The 19960-nt window shown below is 43.3% G+C and overlaps 1 protein-coding gene across 1 annotated transcript; it reads left to right on the forward strand.

The window, feature by feature from the left end:
* The first annotated feature begins 109 nt into the window (after positions 1-109).
* On the forward strand, positions 110-18388 carry PSMC2 (proteasome 26S subunit, ATPase 2). The gene is made up of 12 exons (XM_084787294.1): positions 110-267; positions 7664-7701; positions 8510-8591; positions 8941-9040; positions 11647-11778; positions 12187-12259; positions 13033-13128; positions 14138-14302; positions 15361-15448; positions 17661-17863; positions 17959-18055; positions 18141-18388. Exons 1-12 carry the CDS (start codon positions 198-200, stop codon positions 18296-18298), a joined length of 1302 nt encoding a protein of 433 aa, XP_084643420.1. The 5' UTR covers positions 110-197; the 3' UTR covers positions 18299-18388.
* The last annotated feature ends 1572 nt before the right edge of the window (positions 18389-19960 follow it).

The following is a 19960-nucleotide window of genomic DNA, read 5'->3' on the forward strand; positions in this document are numbered from 1 at the left end:
GGTAATCAATCCTTCCTGAAGTCCGGGTTTGAGCACAAATTTCCAGCCAGCCAGTCTCCTCAGGCCCTAGGCGCAGTGTAAATGGGCGCCCGAGCGCTGAGCTACTTCCGGTGGGGAAGAAAAGGGAAGACACCACCGGAAGCGAGGAAGGTGCTGTGTAATCCGTGAGACGCCGGGAACTCTCGGGGCCTTCTAAAATGCCGGATTACCTAGGTGCAGACCAGCGGAAAACCAAAGAGGATGAGAAGGACGACAAGCCCATCCGAGGTGAGAGGACCTCCTGCTCGAGCTCCCAACCCGGGGGCGACCAGCGCTGGCACCGCAGAGACGCGGGCTTCCCGCCGGCTCGCTGCTCTGGCCGCCTTGGACCCGAGCGGTGACGGGCGTGGGCCGCAGCCCCGGCTCTTCCTTACTCGCTAAAAGCTCTGCAGTCTTCTCCTGCTCACAGGTTATTTTTAATCAGGTTTTTTTTTTTCAATCGATATTTTATCAGGCTTTAAACTTGGTCTCCAGTGTGGCCTTGCAGGCTTCCAAAAAAAAGTGGGCAGCCTAGCGGGGTTTGAGTTTTTCCTCTCGGCCCCAATCCCCGCCTCCCCAGCTCGGTGCTACCGCAGCCTGGCGACAGTCCTGAAACTGCTCGCAACTGGAGTCAGAAGAGAGAAAGTCTCTCGTTCTTGTCCTCACATTCCAACCAGTGCGGATTCCAGCCAAGCAATGAACTGTCATTTTACTTTTCTTCCTAGATATTTTTAAATACACATGGAAGTGTGTGCGTGTGTGTGTGTGTGTGTGCGTGCGTGCGTGCGTGCGTGCGTGTGTGTGTGTGTGTCATAATGGATCTTGCCCTATATCAGCATCTTGAATTTAGAGATTTATGATGGCAGGTGCTTGGCTCGATATACAAAATGTCCCGTGTTATGGATGTACAAAAACATTTAATCATTGATGGAGATTTCGAATGTTCCAGTCTATAAATGACCGTGTCATGTAAATTACCACATGGAAGTTGTTGTCTGAATTCTAGAGGCAGGAGCAGGGTTGTCATTTTGCCAGTTACTCCCCATAGAGCCTAGACTTGTTGACATTTTTTTTTTCTTTCAGTTCGTGAGATGTGGTCAACATTTTCAATGTAGTAAACGGCCCCCCACCTCCGCTTTTTTCTACTCTAATCTCATGCCATGTTTTCAACTTTTTTTTTTTACTTTAAAAACTATTTTTCAGTGTTTTGATGTCTCACTCTTCCCTTTCTTAAGAACCGCAGCAAACTCACCCATCCTTCACCATTGATGCCTCTTCCCTAAAGAAAGGTTTTTTGTTTGTTTGTTTTGTTTTGTTTTTCGAGACAGGGTTTCTCTGTGTAGCCTTGACTGTCCTGGACTCACTTTGTAGACCAGGCTGGCCTTGAACTCACAGCGATCCGTCTGCCTCTGCCTCCCGAGTGCTGGGATTAAAGGCATGCACCACCACTGCCGGCAAGAAAGCATTTTTTTTCTTTTATCTTCACTCACTTTGTCACTCCCCTTGAAAGTGTTTTATGCTGCAGAAAGTTTCAGAGGCACTCAGCACCGATTGGAAAACTTAGAAAGTTTGTATTTGTTTATAGTAACCCATGTCTTTCTCTGGATATGGTATTTTATAAAGGAATTAGGTTATTTTGGAGTTCAAGTATGAGTAAAGTGTGTTGGATTTCATGTGTGTCCTCCATGGTCTTTACAGAGACACTGTGAAGGTAGAGAGATCTCTAGGTGTCAGATGATGGGTCAGTGCTAGAGAAATGAAATGCTCTTCCTAAGGTAGCCTGGGCGATACATGGCTTTATTTGATTTAAGCCTCTCTCTGAGGCTGCCGCGATTTCAAGCCCCGGGTTCTTTGGCTCCTATCTTGGTTCTGTGTCATCACTTTGAGTTCTCTCCAGCAGTGGGATCCCCTGACTTCTGGCGACTTTGCTCCTCATCCGCATCTTAGAAGGTGATGGCTCTTAGCTGCCATTCTCACCTCTAAAACGGCAGACCCTTTTACCTCATACCTTTTGCTCTGCCTTTTTAAATTCTGGGAACTTCATTGTGTCGAGTCTCTTTCTGCTGCTAGGAAGAAACATTGTTCAAGTTAGTTCAGTCTTGTTGATCAAGTTACTTCAGTTCTCACACATACACCACCACCACCACCACCACCACCACCCCCCCCCACCCCCCCACCCCCCGGTGATTATTGCCTTGTGACTGCTGACCCCACTTGGTTTGCCGAGTTGTCTCAGTCTGACCTTTCACCTCTTCTTCAAGCCTCAGTACAGCTCCTGTGTTCCTGCCTGGTGACTCCTCACCTTCCCCCAAGAGTTCTCCTCTGTGTCACCTGTCACTCAGGTCTGCCTCTGAGAACGTGATGCCGGTTTCTGCCAACGCTTTCCTCATCTCTGGTCCTGGTCTTACCTCTCCCTTTCTCCCCCAGGACTTGGTCACTGCTCCTGTTTTTGTCTCTACAGAATTTTCTCCTTTATTTCTGTAAATACGCTAGCAATCTATTTTGTCCTAAAAAACATACAGTTGAGAAAACCTGTTCTTTGTTTACACTCTACAACCCACTTTCTTTTTCATTGTCTCTTCTCCCTTCCCTCCCTGTCTTGCATTTTCTCTCCCTCCTTCCTTCCTTTCTATTCCTTTCTTCTTTTATTGGCTAAACAGCTGAAAGGATGCGCTTGGTGTTAGGAGGACCTAGATGTAAATCTTGACACTGGTTCTTACTAACTGGCCATGCAATAACAAATGGCCTAAATTGATGTTTCCTCCAGTGTAGTTTGGAAATAATTGTACTTGTGGCATGAAATAGATATCCATCTTATACATTACATTAGTCTCCACTCACTATGTCTCATACAGTGACTCTGAACAGAGACGACTTCTGTTGTCCTGTGTCTGCTGCTTTACTAGGTAGTGCTGGGCCCTACTAGGCTTCTCTAACTAAGCTTTATTGCTTATCTTCCGCCTTTTCTTTCTGGTAACTTCATCCATTCACATCTGGAGCTGTCTCTTCTCAGATATCAGTGAACCTTTTTTCTTCTCTCTCTCTCCAGTTCATAGAGGTTGACTGTGGGAGATGACAGGCAGGGTGGATCGGCCCTGGGTAGCTGCTTCCCTTGGGGCCACTAGTAGGCTGCTCAGCTCCTCACTGCTTCCCCTTGGTGCATCCCTACCTTCTCGATGAACTTGAGTTCTGTTTGTTCTTGGAGCTTGAGAAACATCATTCATAAAGCCACACACCTCCTGGATCGTGTTGTCAAAGAGCTTGATGTGTTTAGTGAGACGTAGATGCCCTGCGTCTTTGTTGAGGCTGGTGGTAGCCAAGACCAGAAGGACAGGGTCACTTGGCACTCGCTTAATCTTTTTGACTTCATGTTGGCACTGAAACTCTCCTGTCCAATTTCTCTGCCTTCTGGATTGCCACACTGGGATATGCTGCTGTGTGAGGGACTCTCAAGAATTTTTAGATTCTAAAGTTCGTAGGCTGCATCATGGGACTTAGGCAGTTATAGTTGTGACTGTGACTTCACTGTGGATAGATACAAAGCAAAATCTGCAAAGACAAAGGGGACAGAGGACATGGACAGAGGAACAGAGGGAACCAGGAGTAAGAATGGCATGGATATATGCTCCTGATTGTCTCAACAGCAAGATACGATGGCATGTATAAAATAATTGCCCATCAAGGAAGAATGTTGGAGACTCAGTGCCAAAGCCAGTATTTTTACTGGAGGTGACTATCTAGGCAGGTTTTGGCCAGTACATAGCAAAATTGCAGACTCTCAGAAGGAAGTTGGTATTCTGCATAAACTGTTCTTTGTGAAAATAGTTTGGGCACAGTGAACTACTCTGTCAGTTCTGGAATAATCAAAATTCCCCAAACCCAAGTTTTCAGCTACCAGCCAAAGGCAAACTTGTAACCAGGCTTCCAAAGTACAGTGGTCCAGCCACTCTGCAAACTCTCCTCCCACAGGGAGCGATACCTGAAGCTGAGGAAGATTGAGATGGAAATAGGTACCTGTCGCTACCAACCAGTTTCTGTGCACTGTGTTCCCAGGCGCCACGCCTGTGTACTGTGTTTGGTTCTCCTCTCCCTTGACTCCCAGTGTAGTATGCTGCTGTGTGCTTTACAATCTGCTTTTCTCTTTTTTTACATATACATTTGTATTATTACACATATACACAAGAAACTACCTACAGCAAGAAGAACTGCAAAATAATCAGGGATTATATAAATTCATAGTGTTTTGGCTATTTGTATTTGGCAACCTTGAAGAAAACATCTGTACTACCTGTGTCCTCTTCCTCTGTGGCCTGGCAAGGCCACCCAGCCAGGGGGAAGCAATCAACACTGGGGGGCCAGAGTCCATGTCTGTAGTCCCTACTCCCCAGACTGTGGCACCCACAAAGGGTCCTTCATATTCTTACTCTCCAGGTTTTTCCAATCCTGTTTCTTTTCTTTTTCCTGTTTCATTTTCAGAGCTAGGGATTGAGCATCCAGCCATTCTCTCCTTCCTTCCTTCCTTCCTTCCTTCCTTCTCTCCTTCCTTCCTTCTCCCCTTCCTTCCTTCCTTCCTTCTCCCCTTCCTTCCTTCCTTCCTTCTCCCCTTCCTTCCTTCCTTCCTTCTCTCCTTCCTTCCTTCCTTCCTTCTCCCCTTCCTTCCTTCCTTCCTTCCTTCCTTCTCCCCTTCCTTCCTTCCTTCCTTCTCTCCTTCCTTCCTTCCTTCCTTCTCCCCTTCCTTCCTTCCTTCCTTCTCTCCTTCCTTCCTTCCTTCCTTCTCCCCTTCCTTCCTTCTCTCCTTCCTTCCTTCCTTCCTTCCTTCTCCCCTTCCTTCCTTCCTTCCTTCTCTCCTTCCTTCCTTCCTTCCTTCTCCCCTTCCTTCCTTCTCTCCTTCCTTCCTTCCTTCCTTCCTTCTCTCCTTCCTTCCTTCCTTCCTTCCTTCCTTCTCCCCTTCCTTCCTTCCTTCCTTCCTTCCTTCTCCCCTTCCTTCCTTCCTTCCTTCTCTCCTTCCTTCCTTCCTTCCTTCCTTCCTTCTCTCCTTCCTTCCTTCCTTCCTTCTCTCCTTCCTTCCTTCCTTCTCTCCTTCCTTCCTTCCTTCCTTCCTTCCTTCTCTCCTTCCTTCCTTCCTTCCTTCTCTCCTTCCTTCCTTCCTTCTCTCCTTCCTTCCTTCCTTCCTTCCTTCTCTCCTTCCTTCCTTCCTTCCTTCTCCCCTTCCTTCCTTCCTTCCTTCCTTCCTTCTCCCCTTCCTTCCTTCCTTCCTTCTCCCCTTCCTTCCTTCCTTCCTTCCTTCCTTCTCCCCTTCCTTCCTTCCTTCTCTCCTTCCTTCCTTCCTTCCTTCTCTCCTTCCTTCCTTCCTTCTCTCCTTCCTTCCTTCCTTCCTTCCTTCTCTCCTTCCTTCCTTCCTTCCTTCTCCCCTTCCTTCCTTCCTTCCTTCCTTCCTTCCTTCTCCCCTTCCTTCCTTCCTTCCTTCTCCCCTTCCTTCCTTCCTTCCTTCTCCCCTTCCTTCCTTCCTTCCTTCCTTCTCCCCTTCCTTCCTTCCTTCCTTCCTTCTCCCCTTCCTTCCTTCCTTCCTTCTCCCCTTCCTTCCTTCCTTCCTTCCTTCTCTTCTTCCTTCTTTCCTTTCACCCTTCCTTTCTTTCCTCCTTTTTTATAAATTTTATTTTTGTTGTTGTTGTTTTTGTAAGACAGGATTTCTCTATAGTTTTGGCTGTCCTGGAACTCATTCTCAGAGATCCACCTGCCTCCGCCTTCTGAGTGCTGGGATTAAAGGCGTGCACCACTGCTCCCAGCAAGATAACAGTTTTGTAATGTTCAAGTGTGCTGTGGTCTTCACAGACCCATCCTGGCACTCAAGGACTGCCTCAGCAGTACCCTAAGCCTCCACTACCCAGGTCTCATAGCTCCTGAGAAGAACACCGCTTCACTGAGACTGCTCCAGGGCTGTTAACTAAGCATGCTTTTTCTTGTTTCACTTAGAAAAGAGCCTTCCTCCCTATGGAGACTGTTCCAGACTGAAAAGCTTCTCTTGAAAATATGGACAGTTGGTTTAAAAAACACTAGTTTATGGGTGATTTGCTTGCATGTATGTATGTGTAACGCATGTGTGCCTGGTACCTAGAGGCCAGAAGACAGCCTTATATGCCCTGAAACTGGAGTTGCAGATGATGATGAGCAACTTGTGATGATGCTGAAATCCAGCCTCAGTGCTCTTAACCCCTAAGACAGCTCATCAGCCTCTGTGGTTGGTAGTTGATAGCCATAGAAAACATATTCTGTAAGGTCTTACAAATGGTGAATTAACAAATGCTGAACCACTGCTTGTAGAAGGAAAGGCTCATGCTCTTGAATGCCCACAGAAGCACGTGGGCATTGACTTCTGAATCATAGTTACCTTTTAGTGACTATGCAAATTCACAATGTACAATGTACCATTAAAGAAGTATAGACTCTGCATCATTTACAGATAGACTGTAAATCATTTATTTTTTTTAAGATTTATTTATTATTATTATGTATACAGTGCTCTGCCTGCATGTACATCTGCAGGCCAGAGGAGGGCATCAGATCACGTTAATAGATGGTTGTGAGCCACCATGTGGTTGCTGGGAATTGAACTCATGACTTGTGGAAGAACAGTCAGTGCTCTTAACCTCTGAGCCATCTCTCCAGCCCCATAAATCATTTATAATACCAGATAACCACTGATAACATTTAGATACTCACCAACTAAGACTCCTCTTTGTAGACTTCAAAAAGATTTTCTGTATGAAGACAAATGTATGTAGTTTCAATATTTTAACCTTATTTGACTAGATAATATTTGAATGGCCTTCTATAAGAACTGTAATCTTTTTTTTTTTAAAGATTTATTTATTTATTATTTATACAGTGGTACACATATACACCTGCAGGCCTGAAGGGGGCATCAGGCTACATTATAGATGGTTGTGAGCCACCATGTGGTTGCTGGGAATTGAACTCAGGACCTCTGGAGGAGCAGTCAGTGCTCTTAACCTCTGAGCCATCTCTCCAGCCCAGAACTGTAATCTTTTGCTTGTTTGTTTTTTGTTTTTTGAGACAGGGTTTCTCTGTGTAGCCTTGGCTATCCTAGACTCAATTTGTAGACCAGGCTGGCCTTGAATTCACAGCGATCCGCTTTGCCTCGGCCTCCGGAGTGCTCGGATTAAAGACCTGCACCACCACACCCGACAAGAACTGTAATCATTTTCATGGCTGCTTTGTATTTTTTTTCTTTGTTTTTTCTTTGGTTTTCTCTGTGTGGCCTAGCTGTCCTGGACCTCTCTCTATAGACCAGGCTGGCCTTAAATTCAGAGATTCTCCTGCCTCTGCTTCCCAAGTGCTGGAATTAAAAGCATGTACCGCCACTACCACCATCACTGACATCTTCTGCTTTGTATTTCATTGTACAGGTATAGCAGGATTATTTAACCAAGGTCCATACGGGTATATTTTATTTGTGCAGGATATAAGGTATATAAAATAGTAATCTTGTGTGTAATTTATTCCCTCTTCTCCATTCTTACTCAGTTTTTGGAACTCAGTTAAAACTTTGATTTGAGCAGAAGAGTTGACCATCTGCCCTCTCTTGTTGAACTTAGCATCATGTATTGTTTCTGTTTTGTTTTAGCTCTGGATGAAGGGGATATCGCCTTGTTGAAAACTTACGTAAGTCTTTTAAATGCCTTGAACGTTTTGTTTTGTATTTAAACAAAAATTGTTTTTTGTTTTGTCTCTCTAAACTGATTATCAGGGAATATCAAAGTGTTCACATTAATTAAGAAGGGCTTGGGGCTGGAGAGATGGCTCAGAGGTTAAGAGCACTGGCTGTTCTTCTAGAAGTCCTGAGTTCAATTCCCAGCAACCACATAGTGGCTCACAGCCATCTATAATGTGATCTGATGCCCTCTTCTGGCATGGAGGTGTACATGCAAGCAGAGCACTGTATACATAATAATAAATAAATACATCTTAAAAAAAAAAAAAGAAGAAGGGCTCCCTGCCCAAAGTGTCTAGATGACCACAGAATAGGTGTGCAGCATGCTTCAACTCGCTCCTGATCTTATGCAGCCTCTAATAGTGAGTGGTAAAATACTCATGGATATTTGAAGTGACTTGTGTAAATGGTTGCTGTAATTAAAATGTATGTGACAAAATTAGATTGGAAATGGAACATGTAAATGTATAGAAGCACTGCTTTTCAGCTAGCTGTGGTGGGCTCACGTCTCACCAGCACTCAGGATTGCCACAGTTGGGCAAGCCAGGGGAACTTAGTAAGGTGCAGATCAGCCACAGGCTGAGTCTGTAAATGCACAGGGAACTGCTGAAGATCATGTCTGTAATGGTCTCCCTCCTCTGCTCACTCCCTAGACTCTGATACAGTAAGGCGGGTAGGGCTGTGTTGCTACAAGTTGTGTCTGACATTAGTAAACTGCTGATGTTTAGCTGTTCTCACTAAACTGATCTTTACACCTAGGGCCAGAGCACTTACTCCAGGCAGATCAAGCAGGTTGAGGATGACATTCAACAGCTTCTCAAAAAAATCAATGAGCTCACTGGTATGTATTATCCCAGCTCCCTTTCTTTATATGAATTGCTTATGGTGCTACAATTTTTTATTTTGTTTTGTTTTGTTTTATGAGACAGGATTTCTCTGTCCTGGACTCATCTTGTAGATCAGGCTGACCTCGAACTCACAGGGATCCCTGCCTCTGCTGCCTAAGTGCTGGGATTAAAGGCGTGCGCCACCAAACCTGGCATATTTTTAAATACAAGTTTTAAGTAAAATTTGAAGTTAAATTATGAATTACAGATTTTTTTTAAATCTTAAGAAATCTAACCACATTTAATACTCTCTTTTAGTGATACACTACATTTTGCTGAATTTTGTCATCTGTCTCTTTGTAGGTATTAAGGAGTCTGACACTGGCCTGGCCCCACCAGCCCTGTGGGATTTGGCTGCAGATAAACAGACACTACAGAGTGAGCAGCCTTTGCAGGTTGCGAGGTATGCGAGTTCTCCTTGGGAATCTATCTTTATTTCCAAGCACATTTTAGAGTTCTGGACTAATGACAGTAGTTTAAGAAAAAAAAATTGTTTTACATTTCATAAATAAAGTTTTCTACAAGCATCTTGAAATAAGATTCGGTATCTCAAGTAATTATTAAAAATATGTGAAGTATGATCATAAAGATTGAGATGATCGGGGCTGGAGAGATGGCTCAGAGGTTAAGAGCACTGCCTGCTCTTCCAAAGGTCCTGAGTTCAATTCCCAGCAACCACATGGTGGCTCACAATCATCTGTAATGAGACCTTCCAGAGGTGCACCTGCATGCCAGAAGAGGGCACCAGATCACATTGTAGATGGTTGTGAGGCACCATGTGGTTGCTGGGAATTGAACTCAGGACCTCTAGAAGAGCAGTCAGTGCTCTTAACCTCTGAGCCATCTCTCCAGCCTCCATGATTTATTTCTTGCTTCTTTTGATGTGTTACAGTTTTTCATCTGACTGGGGAGTGTTTCAGTAATGGCTTTTGCTTAGCATACAGAAGGCCCTGGGTTTATTCATCAACAGTGGAATCAAAAAGGAAAAAGAGCTGGCCACTGTAATACCTCAACTCTGGAAATGAGGTTCCCCCTTTCCCAGTGTTGGTTATTGTCTGTGCTTGCTGTTACTTTTATTTTTGTTTTTGTTAGTCTCTTGTTTGCTCAGCTGATGATAAATAACTGGCCGGTCGCTTTTCTTAGATTCCCAGCTGATGTTTCCCAACTAAGCTTGGAGTCCGCTTAGATAAAGACAGGCTCTGTCTGAGTGAGCAGCAGGCCAGGCACATGCGTGACGCCTCTCCGAGTTTGGACTCGGGACGCTGGGTGCTGCTGCTGCTCTAGGAACTGCCAGGGCTCTGGTCCTCCTGGCCATCACCACAGCCCTGAGGCTGGTGGTGGTCAGGCTTCTTACAGCGTGGAGGGGGGGAAGATTTAATTGTTCATTCTAATGAGATGCCACATGTACAGAAATCAAACTCGGATCATCAGGCTTGGCAATAAGCACCTTTTCCCACTGAGCCTCATGAGCTACCAAAAAAAGAAAAAAAGAAAAAGAAAAGAAAAAATCCTATTGTCTTCATCCCTTAGTAATTTCCAGGTTTCTAAAATACTGATTTTTGACTGGTTCTTCTAGCATTTTTACAGCTTCTAAGGAAGAATAGGCTGTTGAAGGTGTTTGTAAGTGAAAGTTTCTATATACATTTCTTTCTTTTTTTAAAGATGGGCTCTCACTCTGTAGCCTAGACTGGTCTCAGACTTGTAATGATCCTCCTGCCTCTCCTCCACTTCCAAGTGTTGGAATTATAGGTATGGGAAAACATACCCCATCTACTTTTTAAATGGATTAACCAGCCATGGTGGTAGATCATGGTGGTCCACACCTATGACCTAGCACTCGAGGCTGCATTAGGAGGCTCATCACATGTCTGATGCCAGCCTCAGGTACTTATTATGACCGTGTCTTAAACCAAAAAACAAATGAACATAGCCCCCGCCCTCCCTAACAACCCCACTACCTTCTCCATGGTTAATAATACCAAATTCTACCTCTGTGCCTATGGAGCAGCAGGTTGGTCAGCTAAATTAATCAGACACTTAATTCTCCCTTAGAAGGCCTTGCCTGGCAAAGGAAAACAGACTTGTCTCATATGCTGTACATAAAATACTCCTCCTTTAGTTCTGTCAACATGCACACTCTGTTTTGTATTTCTCTGTATTTGTTAATATGTTTATTCAATAGCTGCCTAATACAAATTCTATATTCTATTTTCTTTAGTACATACTTGGATACACATGGTATTATATGTTAACTTTTACCAGATCTCTCAGAAAGTGAATGTTTTCAAATTAAAAATAACAACAAACCACTCCTTTAATTCCAGCATTTGGGAGGCAGAGACAGGTGGATCTCTGAGTTCAAGCCCAGCCTGGTCTACAGAGCAAGTTCCAGGACAGCCAGGGCTACACAGAGAAACCCTGTCTCGAAACACAAAACAAAACAAAAAACAGTAACAAAAATGGATTTAAAGGGGGCTGGAGAGATGGCTCAGTGGTTAAGAGCACTGACTGCTCTTCCAGAGGTCTTGAATTCAATTCCCAGCAACCACATGGTGGCTTACAACCATCTCTAATGTGATTTGATGCTCTCCTCTGGCCTGCAGATGTACATGCAGGCAGAGCACTGTATACATAATAATAAATAAATAAATCTTTTTTTAAAATGGATTTAAAGTGTGAACCCATGAAGAAATGAAAACACATAATTACTGAATTTGATACAAGACACAGGGAAAATGAAAAGCAAAGTCATCTAAGACAAAAGGTGTCACTGACAACAAAGGGACATGAGAAGGAAAGTCAAACTCAAGAACCACTAATGGTTTTTTCTGGAGAAGGGTATCATCTGATGTGTTTATGGCTCAGCTAGGGTTGGGCAGTGGCCCAGTGACTGCAGCTCTGGCCTGCACTTCGCTGTGTTACATGGCACACCCTGGAAGGAATCACTTACTTGAACTCACTCTTGGTGGTTTAGGTTCCTTACTCTCACGAAGCCTTTTGCTATGTTAGATGCACGAAGATCATCAATGCTGACTCAGAGGACCCAAAATACATTATCAATGTGAAGCAGTTTGCCAAGTTTGTGGTGGACCTCAGTGACCAGGTGGCACCGACTGACATTGAAGAGGGGATGAGAGTTGGGTAAGGTCATACCATAACTTGATTTGAGTGAGTAAACATAAGGCCATGTAGTATGAAGATGCTTAGCACAACTTGCCATCTTTCGTTTTTGTGAACTCCCTGGCTTCATACCACAGTAGCCTTCCCACTCCCACTATTGCTCTTATGCATAGCCTGATGTGCAGCCTAACTAAAGATGTGCAGCTAAGGTGGATGTGGTACTTGCTTGAGAAGAACTAAGGAGGATTGACTTAATGTCTATAGAATACAAAGTACCTCACTCTTTGTAACTTTTCTCTTCCTAACTTCTGGGACTGGATCTTTTTTGCCTACTTATAACATGGCTTTAAAGATCAACACAAGTCAGAAAAAGTCTTCTAAAACTTAAAGAACATCTTTTGTCTTTGGTTTTTATATTTTCTTCCTTAGTGTGGACAGAAATAAATACCAAATTCACATTCCACTACCTCCTAAGATTGACCCAACAGTTACCATGATGCAGGTAAGAAACTTGAGGAGAGGGGTTGGCATGGCTTTAATATAATTGCAAGCCAGGTATAGTGACTCTTATCTGTAATCCCAGCATTTAGGAGGCTTAGGCAGAAAGATTGCCATGCTAGCATGGAGTGAAAGCCTATCTCATTAAAACAAACGAAACCCTAAACCAAAGAAAAAAAACCAATTGTATTTATTCCAAAAAGTTTGAAGCTTTTTTGTTTGTTTTGTTTTGTTTTTTCAAGACAGAGTTTCTCTGTGTAGCCTTGGCTGTCCTGGACTCAATTTGTAGGCCAGGCAGGCCTCGAATTCACAGAGATCTGCATGCCTCTACCTCCTAAGTGCTAGGCTTAAACACATGTACTGGGAGGCAGAGGCAGGCGGATCTCCGTGAGTTCAAGGCCAGCCTGGTCTACAGAGCGAGTTCCAGGACAGCCAGAGCTGTTACACAGAGAAACCTTGTCTTAAAAAAACCAAATAAATAAATAAATAAATAAATAAATAAATAAATAATAAAGGCGTGCACCACCACTAGCTGGCTTGAGTTTGAAGCTTTTAAGTAGCTAATGTAGGTTATGCACTGAAAAGTTACCAAACATTATATTTGGGAGGCTATATTACTGTCATAGGATGTAGCACAACAAATAGTTCTGGTGGTGTAACATATAGCAGATAGTTCTAACGCCCTTTCATCAACATTGTTGTTACAGACTGGTTTTTATGGTACTAAGTCTGCCACTAAAAAGTCTATAAGTATGTTGTATAATTTTTCTCTCGTAGGTGGAGGAAAAACCTGATGTCACATACAGTGATGTTGGTGGCTGTAAGGAACAGATTGAGAAATTGCGAGAAGTAGTTGAAACTCCTCTCCTCCATGTAAGTAGCTGAGTGTCTCATTTGTGAAGACATCTGCTTTGTCGTGAGCACTAACACTGCTTGTGTTTTCCATAGCTTTTGAATGCTTTTCCTTCCTTCTTTCCGTGTGTGTGTGTGTGTGTGTGTGTGTGTGTGTGTGTGTGTACACCTGTGTTTTTTATTTAAAGATTCATTTATTTATTTTATGCATGAGTGCTCTGCCTGCATGTATACCTGCAGGCCAGAAGAGGGCACCAGATCTCATTATAGATGGCTGTGAGCCACCATGTGGATGCTGGTAATTGAACTCAGGACCTCTGGAAGAACAGACTGTGCTCTTAACCTCTGAGCCATCTCTCCAGCCCCAACTTTGTTTTTTTGAGACATGGTTTTTCTGTGTCGCCCTGGCTGTCCTGGACTCACTTTGTAGACCAGGCTGGCCTTGAGTTTACAGCGATCCGCCTGCCTCTTTGGCCTCCTTGAGTGCTGGGATTACAAATATGTACCTCACGCTCAGCTACTGTTTTATTTTTCTTAATGAAAACTTTTGATGGGGTAGAGGTATGGAAAGATGATTAAATTTCAGAAGAGAACAAACAAAAAGAATCAAGTAGCTGGGTGTATTTATCAATCTAAGGAAATTAGGAGTGTGGCCTGTAGCAATATGCTAAGTGTATGTCTGTTATTATTACAAGAAAATATTTCTTCTGGTAACATCAAAAGAAAAAAGTTCAATCTTGAAGAATAATGGAACACAGAATACCAGATAAATGGATTTTTTTAAAAGGCACTGTAATTATTTAAAGTGAAAATGTGTTGCTAAGGTTGGATATTAAAGTATTTTTAAAAGTCATTTAGATGCATTGATATGATTTTAGTTTAGATACTGTCTTAGAATAAGTAAAGTTATTTTAGGTCAAGCATACAAATTATAGATATAAATTGTTTCTGTATAAAAGTCTTGTTTCATATTATTTTATGTTTTTATTATACAGAAATGATAAGTGTAAACTTTGTGTCTCTGTCACAGCCAGAGAGGTTTGTTAACCTTGGGATTGAGCCTCCGAAGGGCGTGCTGCTGTTTGGTCCCCCGGGCACAGGCAAGACACTCTGTGCTAGGGCAGTTGCTAATCGGACTGACGCTTGCTTCATTCGAGTTATTGGGTCTGAGCTCGTACAGAAATACGTTGGTGAGGTAAAGTGAATTTGTCAGAATTAAAGCTCTGTGAGAAATTTGTGATATTTGCATAAAATTTAAAAATGATTCCATGTAGTCTACCTTTTATACTCTGATGAACATGTTTCCTACCCAGAAAGAGGATGGCTTGTAGTGCAGTCTTGGTGTGTGAGGTGAAAATCTCAGAAGTGCTGGGTAAATGGAATGTTATCTCAGAGAAAGTATTCTATGGTTTAAAGGACACATGGATTGTCCATTGTGTGGGCAGGGGTATCTATACACCCACACCCACACCCAGAGAAGTGTTTAGCTTTAAAGTCTAAGGCTATATAAATTGTATCTGAAACATACTATTTAATATGCTTAAGGATTACCAAAAGGGATACATGACTTAGTATGTATTTTAAGTTTAATATTTTGATCAAAACTTAATCAAATTCATTGATCAGTAATTCCAAGGGACAGATGAAACACTTCTATTTCTTCAACTTTTGCTGATGTTACTTCACTTAAGAATGTTAATGTGACCACTTCTAGTCTGAACCTTAGTGCTGTTTAATAGATACAGAGTCATGAAACCTATGTGATGATTGTTGAGGCTAGCAAGATTAATTTGATAATTCAGGTAACAAACCAGTCTTTTTTTGTTTTTATGTTTTTGAGACAGATTTCTCTGTGCAGCCCTGGTTGTTGTGGAACTCGCTCTGTAGACAAGGCGAGCCTTGGACTCAGAGATCCCCCTGCCTTTGTCTCCTGAGCGCACTGCCACTGCCTGGCTCCAACTTTAGTCATTTTTGGGGGGATTTTTTTTTTTTGAGACAGGGTTTCTCTGTGTAGCCCTGGTTGTCCTGGACTCACTTTGTAGACCAGGCTGGCCTTGAACTCATAGCACTCAAACTCCTTGAGTGCTAGTATTGCAAGTGTATGCCACCTTGCCCAGCTAAACTTGGCTTTAGATGAGAATGCTGTTAAAAAAGTGAGGAAAAGTGTGTCGTTTACTTATTGTAGTTTATTTATTGTACTTGAAAAGATTTTTGAAATCAGCTCTGTAATAATGAATCAATTTTTCTCATTAGGGAGCTCGAATGGTTCGTGAGCTTTTTGAAATGGCCAGGACAAAAAAAGCCTGCCTTATTTTCTTTGATGAAATTGATGCCATTGGAGGTATGAATGATATTTTATCAATTTCGTTACTTTTTAGTGTGTGTGTGTGTGTGTGTGCGCGTGCGCATATGCAGATGCCCTAGTGTGCATGCATAGTGTGGTAGTATGCATGTGGTTAAAGGACAACCTGTGGGGGTCAATTCTCTCTTTCTACCACGTGGGGCACAGGGATCAAATTCAGATTGTCAAGCTTGTGGTGGTAGGCACCTTGCTCCTGATCCATTTCGTTATCCCTGAGTGATATTTTAAAGACTTACATAAACTAGGACTGGCTTGAACCCACAGAGATAGTATTGAAAGGTGTATATTGAGTCCTGTCGTTTTTGCTGCTTTTGTCGTGTTTGATGTTTTCTCAACACTCTGCTTAACTACTGTCCTAGCATAGTTTTTCCAGTAGTCTCTTAGATGTACTTGTTGTTTTTAGTCCAAGACCTTCCTTTCCGTATCCTCTGTGGAATCAAATGTGAAAACTGGGTCCAGGGTCTTGGTGCCTTGGGAGCTCCTTGGTGATGGCAGTTCTAGTCTTACCTTTTTAGACGTTAGGTTACAGATGTTGTTCCATCCTTGGGCGGAGCTTCAACTGATGGCATCTCTCAGTTGTGCACCCCTCGGGGTTCCTCAGTGCCAGGGCTAGCCCCTCCTTGTTCCCACTGCCCCAGGCACCGCCTAGTCTGTCACCATTCCCCTGAGGGCCAGGTTTTCACCTTGGCTCAGAGTTCATTTCCACAGGCTAGCGTATTCTTTTGGTCAGGTTTCAGTATATAGTCTTGTGACACTTGCAATGTTTCCCAAAAGTGTGGTTTAGGGGCTCTTGGGCTGCTGAGCCACAAACATAGCATGCCCTTTTTTGTTTGTTTATTTGTTTTGTTTTTAGAGACAGGGTTTCTTTGTATAATAGAGCCTGGGCTGTCCTGGACTTGCTTTGTAGGCCAGGCTGGTCTTGAACTCACAGAAATCTACCTGCCTCTGCCTCAAGAGTGCTGGGATTAAAGGCACACACACACACCACTGTGCCCAGCTTAAGTCTTTTTCAAATGGTGACTTGCAGTGACTTGCTTTGTCAGTTGCGCCGAACACCCAGTGCTGAGGAAGGTTTTTCCCATTGCCTCCTACCAGTGTTGTTGCTGCCCTGAGTACAGCCTTTTTTCTAGCTTTTAGAATCTCTTATAGTATTTATATTTATTTTAAATGATGTGTGTGGGAGTGCAGTGTCCCCTGGGATATGAGGCCAAGAGAGGGCATCCAATCCCCCTACAGCTGGAGTTACAGGCAGGCCTGATGCAGGACATAGATTCTAGGGAACTGACTCAGGGGTCTTCTGCCAGAACCGAATATGCTTCTAACCCCAGAGCCATCTCTATAGCCCAGGAGAGCTTGTCCATACCTCGGAGCTGGAGTTGTGGGCAGATGTGAGCCATCTGTAAGGTTTGGGTAGTGGAGCTGCTGCAAGAACAGCAAGCGCTCTTGACTGCTGCGCCATCTCTATTATCCTGATAGTTCCCTAGATTATTACCTGGAGACATCTCTATTCTCCTAATATCCTATGGATAGCTGTTTTCTAGCTTTCTCCAGGTTATTATTACCTGGAGACTCTAGCCAAGGCAGTAGCTGCCATCTTAAAATTCCCCCTGCAGAAGCGTTCTTGATTAGTTTGCAGAACAAAGTTTCCACAGGGAGTAACTTCAATGACACTTTAAAGAAAACTCTTAAGAAAATTTATGGTGAATTAGTCTTCCTTTTTTTGTCTGGGGTGGGGGGTGGGGGTTGGTTTTTGAGACAAGGTTTCTCTGGCTGTCCCTGGAACTCACTCTATAGACCAGCCTGGCCTCAAACTTGCAGAGATCCACCTGCCTCTGCCTCCTGAGCACTGGCATTAAAGGCATGTGCCACCGCTGCCTGGGTTTTGGGGAATTCTTCCTAAAGCAAAGATTTGTCGAGGTTCAATCCAGGCAAAATCTCAGCACTAAGAGGACCAAGTGGATACAGACTCCAGGAGGACACAGCTCAGGAGGAGTTGGCCAACACAAAACAGACTCCATGTTTTTTGTGTATTTTCTGTTTCATTTTGTTTGGCTCTGGTATCTTTTGCTTTCTAATTAGTTTATAACTTTAAAGTAGGATGTGCACCAAGCTGTAAGGGAAGGCTGTGAGCCAGGGTGTGCCATTGTCAGGTCCTGCGTGGACATGAGGTGCCTCTCTCTGATCTTCCCAGGGGCTCGGTTCGATGACGGTGCTGGGGGTGACAATGAAGTGCAAAGAACCATGCTGGAACTGATCAATCAGCTCGATGGTTTTGATCCTCGAGGCAACATCAAAGTGCTGATGGCCACCAACCGACCTGACACTTTGGATCCTGCGCTGATGAGGCCGGGGAGACTGGACAGGAAGATTGAGTTCAGCTTACCCGATTTAGAGGTTTAAAAAAGCTTATTTTAGAAAAAAAGGTTTTGAAGTTTTGTCTTTCTGTGCTATATTTTCATTTTAATATATGTGAATTCCTTTATTTTTAGGGTCGGACTCACATCTTTAAGATTCATGCTCGCTCAATGAGTGTTGAAAGAGACATTAGATTTGAGCTGTTAGCCCGACTGTGTCCAAACAGCACTGGTAAGTGGCGAGCAGTATTGTTTGTCTGCCAGTCAGTCTTTTGGGCTGCTGTAATTAACTCTTTTTGTTTCTCTGTGTTGGATAGGAGCAGAGATTCGAAGCGTTTGCACAGAAGCTGGCATGTTTGCAATCCGAGCACGGCGAAAAATTGCTACAGAGAAGGATTTCTTGGAAGCTGTAAATAAGGTCATCAAGTCCTACGCCAAATTCAGCGCTACTCCTCGCTACATGACGTACAATTGAGCCGAAGAGGCTAGAGTGAAGGAACTTCCTGTGCTTGCATTACTCATTGACACCTCAAAAAAAATAAAAATAAAAGATTTCAAAATGAAATGAGTGCTTCCAGATCACTGTTTCCTGCTGTGCAGTATTTATTAGTCAGGATAACGTTCCAGGGCACTGTTGAGCAGGCCTCAGTCCCCTATCATCAGATACTCCTGCTCTGCTAGTGCTGGCTGGCACTATGTGTGTCTCATTGTCCTTCACTACAGAGCCTTGGGAGGCACAGAAAGTCCAAGTGTGATAGGCTCCCTTTCCTGTTGTCTGGAACTCTCCTGCCAGTAGCAGAGTTACTCCATATGGCCATGTGCATTGTGATGCTTTTCACCCGTGAAGGGTTTTTTCCAAATTGGTTTTTTGTTGTTGTTATTGTTCTTCGTCCTGAGTACTGCTAAGTAAACACTCTATCACTGAACTATATACACCCATCTTGGACCGAATATTTCTTTTTGAAAGATTTATTTATTATGTATACAGTGTTCTGCCTATACACCCACATTCCAGAAGAGAGCATTAGACCACATTATGAACAGTGTGAGCCATCATGTAGTTGCTGAGAATTGAACTCAGGACCTCTGGAAAAGCAGCCAGTGCTCTTAACCTCTCAGCCATCTCCAGCCTTTGAATGTTTCTTAAAGTAAAAGAACCATTCGCTATATTGTCCACTGTCATTTGACCAGTTTTGGATCAGTCAAGAATTGGTGGTTTTAATGAACAGTGGAATGGTAGGAGGTAGTGTAAGGATTTAGGAAATTCAGAACTGGGGTAAATTTATAGGAAAATTATCTTTTTAGTGGTTGGGAGTTGGTAAAGCTCTGATTAAGCTTCTTGTCTGGACTGAGTTATTTTTAGGTTTTATGTATTTATTGGTTTATTTACTTATTTTGAGGCAGGGTCTCTGAACCTTGGCTGTCCAGGAACTCATTGTGTGGATCAGGCTGCTCTTGAACCCAGATCTGCTCACCTCTTTCTCTACCTCCTCAGTGCTAGGATCAAAGTAAAACCAAGGTGTATTTGAAACCTCAACATGTCTCCTTAAACTTAATTCCTGTACTACTACTACCAAGTCATTTTTTTTTCACATCAGACGGGTAATGTGCCCACGTTGTAACAGATTTAATGGGAGGCAGAGGCTTGAATACCCAAACATCACGCTTCTGAACCAAAAAAGGATCGCACCAAGTCATTTTTATGTGTATATGCGGGGTGGTGTGTGTGTACAGACCAGCGATCAACCTCTGAAGATATGTACCTTGTTTCTTTTGACTTTGTTAATAGGATATAGTTCTCACCAGTGAGGCCCAGGCATTCCCTAAATCTCTACCCACCACCTCCATTCTTGGCTTTTGAAAACATGGGTTCATGTGGGTCAGACTGAGGTCCTTGTTCACCCAGCAGATTCTTTATGGACAAGCAGTCTCCCCAGCCTCCAGATCTTACCCTCCTAATCACTGAAGCAAAAGCACAATGAACATTATTTTTATTGAAGTGTAATATTCATAAATTGCAAAATAGCAAGAGCCGTGTACATTTTTAAGTCAGAACAGAAAGCTGAGACCAGAGCGAAGTTGCTGTGTTACACTGAAAATGTAAGCTTGTAAAAGTTTTCAATTAGAGCCTTTCATT

This window comes from Acomys minous (genome assembly GCF_964271855.1).
Source record: "Acomys minous genome assembly, chromosome: 6".
Lineage (NCBI taxonomy): Eukaryota > Metazoa > Chordata > Mammalia > Rodentia > Muridae > Acomys > Acomys minous.

Bases quoted from the DNA above. Each gene is read 5' to 3' on its own strand.
- PSMC2 (XM_084787294.1), top strand. From the start codon at position 198: ATGCCGGATTACCTAGGTGCAGACCAGCGGAAAACCAAAGAGGATGAG. The intron at 268-7,663 runs GTGAGAGGACCT...GTTTTGTTTTAG, and splicing joins GGACGACAAGCCCATCCGAG to CTCTGGATGAAGGGGATATC. The intron at 8,592-8,940 runs GTATGTATTATC...GTCTCTTTGTAG, and splicing joins AAAAATCAATGAGCTCACTG to GTATTAAGGAGTCTGACACT.